General features: G+C 44.8%; 1 protein-coding gene across 2 annotated transcripts; it reads left to right on the top strand.

Annotated features, from left to right (window-relative positions):
• The first annotated feature begins 3,894 nt into the window (after nt 1-3,894).
• On the top strand, nt 3,895-8,374 carry CHCHD2 (coiled-coil-helix-coiled-coil-helix domain containing 2). Of its 2 annotated transcripts, none has more exons than XM_044676377.1 (4): nt 3,895-4,033; nt 6,235-6,478; nt 7,027-7,186; nt 8,035-8,374. In XM_044676377.1, the coding sequence occupies exons 1-4, from the start codon at nt 3,984-3,986 to the stop codon at nt 8,043-8,045; spliced, it is 465 nt and encodes a 154-aa protein (XP_044532312.1). In that variant the 5' UTR covers nt 3,895-3,983; the 3' UTR covers nt 8,046-8,374. The 2 variants fall into 2 exon arrangements, with proteins under 2 accessions (XP_044532312.1, XP_044532311.1); XM_044676376.1 differs by having other exon boundaries at nt 3,897-4,033; nt 7,024-7,186.
• The last annotated feature ends 1,799 nt before the right edge of the window (nt 8,375-10,173 follow it).

Below are 10,173 nucleotides of genomic sequence, written 5' to 3' on the forward strand. Positions count from 1 at the left end.
GTGCTCTCCTTCTGTTTCAGTCCTGAATCATCAACTAACAGCCTGTTGAACACTTCAAACTGAATGCCCTGAAAACCTCTTTTGACTCAATACGCCCAAAACAGAATTATTTTTTCTGCCCAAACCCAACCTACCACCATTCTTCCAATCTGGTTAGGGCCATTACCTTGGTGTCATCCTCAACTCCACCCTCTCCCTAATTCCTCATAGTTGCTAAATCTTGCCATTTTCACCTCCACAAAATCTCATATCTCACCTAATTTCTTTTTTTAAATCATCTCTTCCTACTAACCCCACCCCACTGCCATTTTATTTTATAATTTTTAATTTTAATTTTTTAATTTTAATTTTGAATATTTTCCCCTAGTTACATGTTTCATGTTCTTTCCCTCTCCCCCAAGCCTCCCTAAGCCCCCTTAGCTGATGCGCAGTTCCACTGGGTTTTACATGTATCATTGATCCTAACCCACCCCCATTTTAATGATAATGGACGCAACCCTCTTGAGAAACTCACATAATTCAGCAAAGCAAACCGCTGTGCTGGCCGTGTCCAAAAGTACACGTCTGTCTCATTCTGGATCAACCTCCCAAGCAGGAGATAGATGGTAGGAGTCATGCTTCCTCCTCTGGACTCCTGTTTTATGAATGCAGTCAGAAATCTAAAGTCTTTCAAAGGTGTTTTTCTCTACAATGCCATGGGAATTGTTCTGTTCATTGCATTTGTTCAGAGAGGTCTTCCCAGCTTCCTCTCAATCTGTCCTTTTCATCATTTCTTGTGGCACAACAATATTCTATTCCATTTCTATATCATATCACAATTTATTTAGCTATTCCCTAATAGTTGGGCACCTCTTTTATTTCCAGTTTGGGGTTACTACCAATAGTTTTGTACTTATATATGCTGACCCCTTGTCTTTTTACAGGCTCTTGTCACTTCTCTCATTACTGCAGTGGTCCTCAGACCTGAAGTCTCTCCCAACTTCAACCTGATCAACCATGTTGCTCTCCTATTCATACAATCCTTGTGGCTCCCTATTGCCTCTCAGGTAAAATTTAACGTCCTTATTTTGATTTTTAAAATCACTCACATCCTAGTTTCTATTGTGTGGAGTGGAAGTTTAAGGGGACCTTGAAATAACCAGATTTACCCTCTGTAGCCACTATTCAAAGAGATGGAGAAAACCCATCTTTAAAATGGAATATATTTATTGAGAGAGAAAAAAATGTGGAGCAATGTCTCACATCCTAGACCTGAGACAATATTCCCCAGATTTACAGAGATGTGGGGCCATGTCTCAAGTCACAGACCTCAGACAAAATGACCCCTGACTTACAGGAAAACTCCCTAGGAAAATACAACAGACTTATTTTACACATTCAAGCCTTCCTTCAAATGAACATTTTTAAGAAAATGGTCAAGGGTTGGAGACAGAGGTTTTAATTGAGAAATAAAAGATAGACATGTTAAATTAATTAGCTTTACAGCAGATACAGAGAGGCGTTCAGGCCTGGGTTACCTGAGAGAGACTGATGTTTTACAATGGATACAAGAGGATAGTACCATCCCATTTTCACAATGAGGAAACTCCCAAACAGGCTGGAACTTCTCTTAAAGGCAAGTTCCCAGGGGGCAGAGGCAAACTTATTAACATCTTAAAGTAGAAACTCATCAAAAGGGATTAAGGATGAGAGTCATCAGGGGATAGGAAAAACTATCTTTAATAATTTCTACTGGAGTGCTAGGGGTATCTTGGAGATATTAATAGTTAATAACTTGAGAATAACACACAATTTCTCATTCCACACACTATCTTTCTAGCCTCATAGTAATACACATACTCCCTTGCTTCTCCTAACAACCTATGAGGTAGGTGCTATTATCATTTGCATTTTACAGATGATGAAACTGAGGCAGACATGTTAAATGACTTGTACTGTTTAAATGACTCATGGAAAAGTGTCTGAGCCAGCATTAGAATTCAGATCTTATTGACTCCCCATCCAGCATGCTGGCCACTTTCACCACCTAGTGGTCTAATTTTATTTTACTCCCTTTGACGCTATGGTCCAGCTAGATAGGTCACAGCTTCTTCACCAATGGTATCCTATCTCCCCTTTGATGTGGATCCCCAGCTGTTCTGCATTTTAAAAAAAATTTAAATTTAATTAATTTGGAATATTTTTCATGGTTACATGATTCATGATCTTTCCCTCCCCTCCTCCCTCCCTCTTCCCAGAGCCAATAAGCAATTCCACTGGGTTTTACATGTATCATTGATCAAAATAATTCCATATTATTCATATTGGCAACAGACCCAGCTGTTCTGCATTATTGAAATACACTCCCTCCACACCTCTGCTTCATAGAACCCTTCCCCTTCAAGAAGCGCCTCAATCTTTTTTTTACATAACACTTTATTTTTTCAGTTCCATGTAGAAACGACTTTTGACCATTGTTTTCTGACATTTTAGAATTCAGACTTTCTCCCCCACCCTTCTGGAGATGGTAAATAGTCTAATATAGGTTACTTTCTTGCAATACATATTTTTCCATAAAAGCAGCATCTTGAGATAAGATTTTCCCAAGTCTCAACTACTAGTAGTGTCTTTCCTCTCAAACTACTTTGAATTTATATACATACATACATATATGTATATATATACATATACATATATATCTCCACTGAGAATGGATGCATCCCAATGGTAGGGGTTGAATCTTTGTGATTTGGTATCCCCAGTATTTAGCACAGTACCTGCCACTTAGAGTTGATTTCCCCATCTTCACATCAAGTTAATTGCCAAATCCTGGCAATTCTACCCCTACATCGGCCCCACCATCTTTTTTTTCCCCATTCTTCCCAAGTTCAGGTCCCAATATCTGGCCTTTAGTCATAGCCTAATTCATCTTTCTGCCTCCAATCTTTCCCCCGCACTTGCTGCTCCTCTAATACAGCACTGCTGCCTGGAATGCTCTCCCTCCTCATCTTCACCTGCACCCGGGCTTGCCCTTCAACACTGCTAAAATCTCACCGCTAAGAAGTGTTTCTGGGCCTCCCTAAGCTCGTGCCTTCCCTCTGTAATTACTGTCCCTTTACACTGATCCATCCCGTTTGTACAGTTGTTTCTCCTGGGGGGGAGGGGCAGGTTTTTGCCTTCCTCGGCATCTTCAGCACCTGGTCCCATGCCTGGCACACAGCAGGGGCTTAACGAATGCACGGTCGACTGATGTCATACACTGAAGGGGAGGGCACAGAATAGGCCACTAATAGGTGCTTGTTAGCCGACTGTGCCCACATTGGGTAGCCCAGCTCTGGGCCCTGTTCTTGGGACCCTGGGGGGGGGAAGGGTAGGGATGCAGGAATTTCCAGACAGGCCTTGAAGGCCACTTCGGAGCTCTCTCTTCCGGTCTCCCGTTAAGTCAACAAGTACTTATTAGGCGCCCATTATACACGTGCCAGGAGCTGTACTAACGCTAGGGAATGCAAGCGTGAAGTCGATTTGGCGGCCTCCTCGACCCTTCCAACCCCTAAGTCCTTGACCCCGGGGTCGACATAAAAAGTTTCCAAGGCAACTTATAGTCCCGATTCTCCCGGACCAATCAGAGATTTCTCTGCCCCCTGGAAGATGACGCAGTTCTGTTTCCGTGCAAAAGACCTAGCGGCGGTTGCTACGCAACGACGTGCGCTTCCGGCTTACAATGGCCTAGCAGGGGCCCGGAAAGTGACGTCCAACGGGCGCGACGCGTGATTCTCCCGGTGACCTTCACGATGCGGTCAGAGAGGGGCGAGCCGGAAAGACCTTACGAAGGCTGCGCTGATTGGCTGACCGGGGCTCGCGAAGGCTAGCGGCCGCTGATAGGGCGCGAGCGCGAAGGTGGGAGGCTGCTGATTGGTCGGAAGCTGTCTGCAGTCAGCCGAAGAAGCCGCTGCATCCTCTCGCCTCTCACTTCTCCCCAGGACCTCTACCCTTAGGAGTCTAAGATGCCTCGCGGAAGCAGAAGCCGGACCTCCCGGGTTGCGCCCCCGGCCAGGTGAGAGGCGAGGAGAAATTGGGGTGACTAGACGGTGGTGGAGTGGCCCGGGGGGAGGGGAGGTAAGAAGAAAGCGGATTGCGGGAGTCCGAAGCGCCGTGACGCAGCTGAGAAGGCCATAATGGGGGAGGGGCAGCTGTCCCAGGCGCTCCCCCTCCTAGTTCCTTCTCGCTTGCATGACGTCCCCACCCCTACCCTCGAGACCCACGTGGTTCTAGAGCGTGTCTCCATTCGGCCTCCCCCGAAACTCGGCCGGGTTCTGTACGCCAGCCGCCTCCTGCGGGCAAGTCCCGCTCCGGCTACGTGGGACGGAAGCTTGGAGCGGAACAGCGGCCATACTGCCCCGTGCTTGAGCGCTGAAGAGCGGCCAGTGGATGCTGTTAGGACCCTTACCGGCCCTCCCCGCGCCTCTGTTTACCTCCCTGCTCCCTCTTAGGCTGCAGAACTCAGTGAACGTTATTGGAATTACCAGACCAAAAAAAAAATAGAGACAAGGACGAGACGTTTTATTTCAGAGGTTCCCAACGTTTTTTCTTATTCCCTGAACTCCTTTTATCAACTAAGTAGTACGTGCACTGCATGGAATCTGTAATTACTGCTTAAGGACCATTAGAGAAGTTTTGGCTATTGAACCACTTTCCAAGTGTGGATTCGGTTTGTAGGCGCTTGTGTCTCACGCATTCAGTAATTTCTAGTCACATCCAGAATGAAATGTTCTTAAAGCCCTTCGTAATCTGTACCTCTCCCACTTTTCCCGACTTTAGGCAGTGACACTGACCTCCTTGCACAACACACGCCTCTTAACTCTAGTATTTTCGCTGGCTTTCACCCATTCCTGGAATGTTCTTGGGCATCTCGGTTCCTTGGCTTCTTCAAGCCCCAGCCAAAATCAACAAGAACAAAATCCTTTTGCAAGAAACTTTTGCCGACCCCTCTTAATGCTAATCCGTCTTCCTTTTGTGTTTATTTTCAGTTTATCCTCCTGTTTTTGCATGCTGTCTTTCCCCCTTTAGACTAAGCTCCTTGAAAGCAGGAAGTATTTTTTCTTAAACCCTTACTTTCTGTCCTAGAATCAATACTGTATAATTGCTTTCAAGGCGGAAGAGTGGTAAAGGCTAGGCAATGAGGGTTATGTGACTTGCCCAGGAGGGTGTCACAGCTAGGAAGTGTCTGAGGCCAAATTTGAACCCTGGATCCTACAGCCTAGGCTTGGCTCTCAATCTACTGAGCAACCTAGCTGCCCCCAGGAAGGAAATATTTTTTATCTTTCTTTGTTTCTCTAGGGCTTAACCTGGCATGTTGTATATTTATTAATGATACATGTTGATTGAAGAAATCAATTACGTTGAAACGCAGTGGGGTGGAATTTGAATTGCCCAACCAGCATTACACAAGAACCTATGATCTCAGCTTGACCAGAGCAGGGTTGAAGGCTGGGAATTTGTCTATCTCATCCTTGTTTTTTTTATTATTGATGATTGAAGGATATTTTGTACTTCACTTGAAGGTTTTCGGGTCTCATATTTCATTAAGTCTTCAAATTAATGCTCTTCATAAGGCAGGAGACTTTAAAAATTGGATAGAACAGTAACTTGCTCAGTTCCCACAGTGATAGCCTTTAGTTAAACCCACTTCTGGATCTATGTTCATTTTTATTTTCTCTGAGAGGATTTTTGGGGGCCCTCTGTCATGTATGGAGGTATATATAATTCCTGGTATGGGACATAGGATTATGCTTTCAAAAGAATATTTGCTTATACCTTTAGATTTTTTAAAAAACTTTTATTTTTTCAATTAGATGTAGAAACATTTTTGACTGTTTTCTGACATTTTTCATTTCAGATTCTTTCCCTCCCTTACTCTCCAAGGTGGTAAATAGTTTGATATAGGTTATACCAGTGCTTTCATGCAATATATAATAATAGTTCTGTTTTCTTCATGGCATGGCAGAAGACACATCTATACCTTTCATTTTTAGATTTTACACCCCCAATTTTTTTCTATCATAATTTAATATATAACAAAGTATTTTCATTGTAACAACCCAGTACTATTTGTAGTTTGTATAACAAAAATTATAAAAAAGAATTATTATTTTAAATAGACCCAGGTTACCAAATTGTAAATCTGCAAGACTGTCCTTCCCGTTTGCCAAGGTTAGTCGGTTTGAGGTAGAATCTTATGTGTTTTTTCTTTTACAGTCGGGCACCCCCAATGAGAGCTGCACCAGCCCCAGCAGCTCACCCTCCAGCAGCAGTCCCACCGTCCGCAGTTGCCCCTCCTACTGCTGCCCCCAGGCAGCCAGGTTTAATGGCTCAAATGGCTAGCACTGCAGCAGGAGTAGCAGTGGGCTCAGCTGTTGGGCACACTATTGGTCATGCCATTACTGGAGGCTTCAGTGGTGGGAGTAATGCCGAGCCTGCAAGGCCTGACATCACCTACCAGGTAAATAAACCAAGAATCTTATAGTAAATTCTGTGGGAATACTTTATCTTCTCTGACGGTTGTCTCCATCTTATGTCCTTAGTAGTTTTCAATAAGTTCTCCCAAGTCTATACCAAGGGGTGTTTGGCATTGGGGATTGGTCATACCAGTTGGGGTCCTGAACTGTCAGAATATATTTGAAATTGAACTCATAAATCTTCTCAAAGGGGGTTGTAGAAGTTAGTTCTGAGTCAATTTGCATAGTTTCCTCTCAGATAGTCATTAAGAGCTGATAGTCTTAGAGATTTCACCCCCTTCTTGAATCTTCTCAGATTCTCTCTCCCTTAATTGTGTATAGTTCTGTTCTGGGCTTTTTGTTCATATCTTGTAGAGATAATATGTAAGTGCTTTTTAAAAGGTCCCATCTTGATGATCTTTTTCCAGTTTAATTTTTTTTTAAGATGACTATAGTTTGTGTAATGTGATGTTCTTTTAAAAGCAATTGCTAAGAGAAGTCTTAAATTATCTTAATTAGATTATCTTAAAAGTATTTGCCATCTTTTCAGGAGCCTCAAGGAGCCCAGCCTGGGTACCAGCAGCAGCAGCAACAGCAGTTTAGCCCCTGCCACTATGAGATGAAACAATTCTTAGAGTGCGCCCAGAATCAGGGTGACCTGAAGCTGTGCGAGGGCTTTAGTGAGGTGCTAAAGCAGTGCAGGTTTGCAAATGGTGAGTGCTGGGTTCTGGGATGTCTGTCTTGAAGTCTTAGGAGAACTGTGTCTTTCTTGTCTCTTCTGAAGACTCCATCATCATAGTTCTGAGCATCACTGCTTTGGGGCCTCAGTCCTCTTCAGAAATAAATACTAGGGGGCAGCTGGGTAGCTCAGTGGATTGAGAGCCAGGCCTAGAGACGGGAGGTCCTGGGTTCAGATGCGGCCTCAGACACTTCCCAGCTGTGTGGCCCTGGGCAAGTCACTTGACCCCCATTGCCTACCCTTACCAATCTTCCACCTATAAGTCAATACACAGAAATTAAGGGTTTAAAATTAAAAAAAAAAAAAAAGAAAAGAAAAAAAAAGAAATAAATACTAGCTAGCAGACACTTCCTTTAGAAGTCATTGTTTGCTCTCTGCAAGGTAGATTTCTGTTCAAGACAAGGAAGACTTTCCATGATTTGAGCTGTCTAAAACAGAATGGGCTGCAAAGAAGGAAATGATGGGTTTTCTATGGTTGGAGTTCCTTAAATAAAACCTGGATGGCTGCTACTTATATATGATTGGTGTTCTGGAGGGAGACCTGTTATTCATATTACACCAACACCCTTGTGAGGCACTGGTGCTATTACCTTCATTATACAGATGAGGAAACTGAGGCTCAGGTGCCGACATTCCCATCTTTGGTCACATGATAGATGCAATGAATTTGAATTTAAATCTTTTGGACTACCCTGTGCCACTGCCTAGCAGTTCCAGGCTTGTTATAAAATGTACCTGGACATCTGAAGGACTATGTCCACTAAACTGTGTCTTGAGATAGATGCTTTCAGTAAATGTAATGATCATCTTTTTGTTTTGTAGGGTTAGCCTAATTGAGACCCTCAAAAGAAGAAATGGAAAAAATCAACTCTGAAGACCAATTTAATTTAGCATAATCCATAAGTTAACTGGTAGTGAAATGATAAAGCTGAGATCACCAGTACTTTGTTTCTTTGTCTGTTTGTCACCATATCCTTTCATTTCAGGGAGGGGGGTATTCCCACTGTGGAGATACATGAGATGAGATATAAAATGTTGGGATGAGGCAAATGCTTGTGTGGTCTCATGAAAATTAATGTTTATGATGTGAACTCTTAGTAAAAAGAGCATCTTAAGTTATGGCTATTGCTTCAAATAAAGTTATTTCCTCCTGGATGTGAGACCTGTAAGTGTGGGAATGGGTCTTTTATGGGACTTCTTGGCTGGGGAAGGGGGTATAGAAGATGCTGGATGGTTCCTGCTTCTTGGAATTAACAAAAAGTTTTTTGGAAGGCAGCTAGGTGGCTCAGTGGATTGAGAACCAGGCCCAGAGACTGGAGGTCCTGGATTCAAATCCGGCCTCAGACACATCCTAGCTGTGTGACCTAAGCAAGTCACTTCACCCCCATTGCCTAGCCTTTTCCACTCTTCTGCTTTAAAACTGATAGTATTGGTTCTCAGACAGAAGGCAAGGGTTTTAGGGGGTGGAAAGGCTATTAGATTTGGAGAGAGTAGTTTCAGGGGAATGATGTGGTTGGAAGCCAGATTGTAAAGAGTTGAAAAGAGGGAGGAAAAGAAATGGAGATATCTATTGTAGGATGGCCTTTTCTTGAAATTTAGCTGCTGAAGGCAGAAGAGATGGAGGAGGATCCATCTCAGGATGGAAGGGTCAAAGGAGGGGAGGGTCAGACAGTAGTGGAGCGAATGCTAGCAGGCCTCTAGTGCCAACTTGGGGCTGGTATGGCTCACCAGGGGTGCCAAGGAATCGAAGACTTGAGTCGAGCTTCTTAGTGGGCCAATAGTTGGTTTTATCTGTGGGCTCTTCACTGGGATGGTGCCTACCCCCAGGTGCCCGCATCTTCCCAGGAGCAGTGGGGTGGCTAGAGAGGAGCACAAGGGCAGAGTGGACCAGCTTTCAGAGCCTGAGTGGGTGAGGCAGAGGTCCAAGATGCCCACAAGCCCTTGGTGAACTAGCCTCATCCAGGGGGATCCGCTAAGAATGGAGCAGAGGTTAGAAAGGAATGGACGCTGGACAGCAAGTAGGGGGTGTTCATCCACTTCTGTTGCTTAGCAAGAGAAATGTCCGGACTGACTGTCTCCCCATCCATCCGGGGTGCCTATTTCTACCATAAAATTGCTAGAAGGATTGGTGATCTTGTGGGGGCAGCTAGGTGGCTCAATGAATAGAGCTGAGACTGCAGGTCCTGAGTTCAATGGTGGCCTCAGACATGTCCCAGCTGTGTGATCCTGGACAAGTCACTTCGCCCCCATTACCTGGCTTTTACCCCTCTACCTTGGAATCTTGGAATCAATTCTAAAGCAGGAGATAAGGTTTTACAAAACCAAACCAGGAAAAGAAAGTTCTGATAGAGTCCACTTCAGGAATTCCTCCTCCTACCTTTTCTTTAGAGACTCTTCCTAAGATCACACCTTAAACCTTTCCAAAAGTGTATTTAATTTCAGTAAGCATTTCTAAGTGCCTGCTACAGGTGAGAGGGATACCAGGAAGACCAGGAGGAAGCTGGGGATGGGGCGGTGGGGGGCCCCCACTTGGGCAGGGAGCTCTCCTTGCATCATGCCGGAGGAGGAGTACAGATTCTGGCTGGGCGCTTCAGAGGGGAAGGCCGTGTTCTGCACTGAGCCTGAGCTCTTTGTTCTAAATTTGGCCTCTCTGGACCTTTTCCTTGACCTCTTGCAAGGGAAGCGCCTAGAAAGGCCTTTGGAGAACTCAGTGCAGTGGCACAGAGCACGCTTTGACACGGGAGTGAGGAGTTACAGACGGTAGCAGACCCTCCCGTACGGCCGGAGAGGGCACGCGTGATCCCTGGCCTCATCCAAACCAGCCAGCATTTTACTGAGTGACGGGTCACGGGCACCGGACTTGGGCCCCAACTTCAGGCTGCTCGGACAGTTTGACATCACTGACAAGCTTAGGAAACCAGGGCCAGGATCTGGGTTCAAATGTGGCCTCAGACACGTCCT

The sequence above is a fragment of the Gracilinanus agilis genome, chromosome 4 (assembly GCF_016433145.1).
Source record: "Gracilinanus agilis isolate LMUSP501 chromosome 4, AgileGrace, whole genome shotgun sequence".
Classification (NCBI taxonomy): Eukaryota; Metazoa; Chordata; class Mammalia; order Didelphimorphia; family Didelphidae; genus Gracilinanus; species Gracilinanus agilis.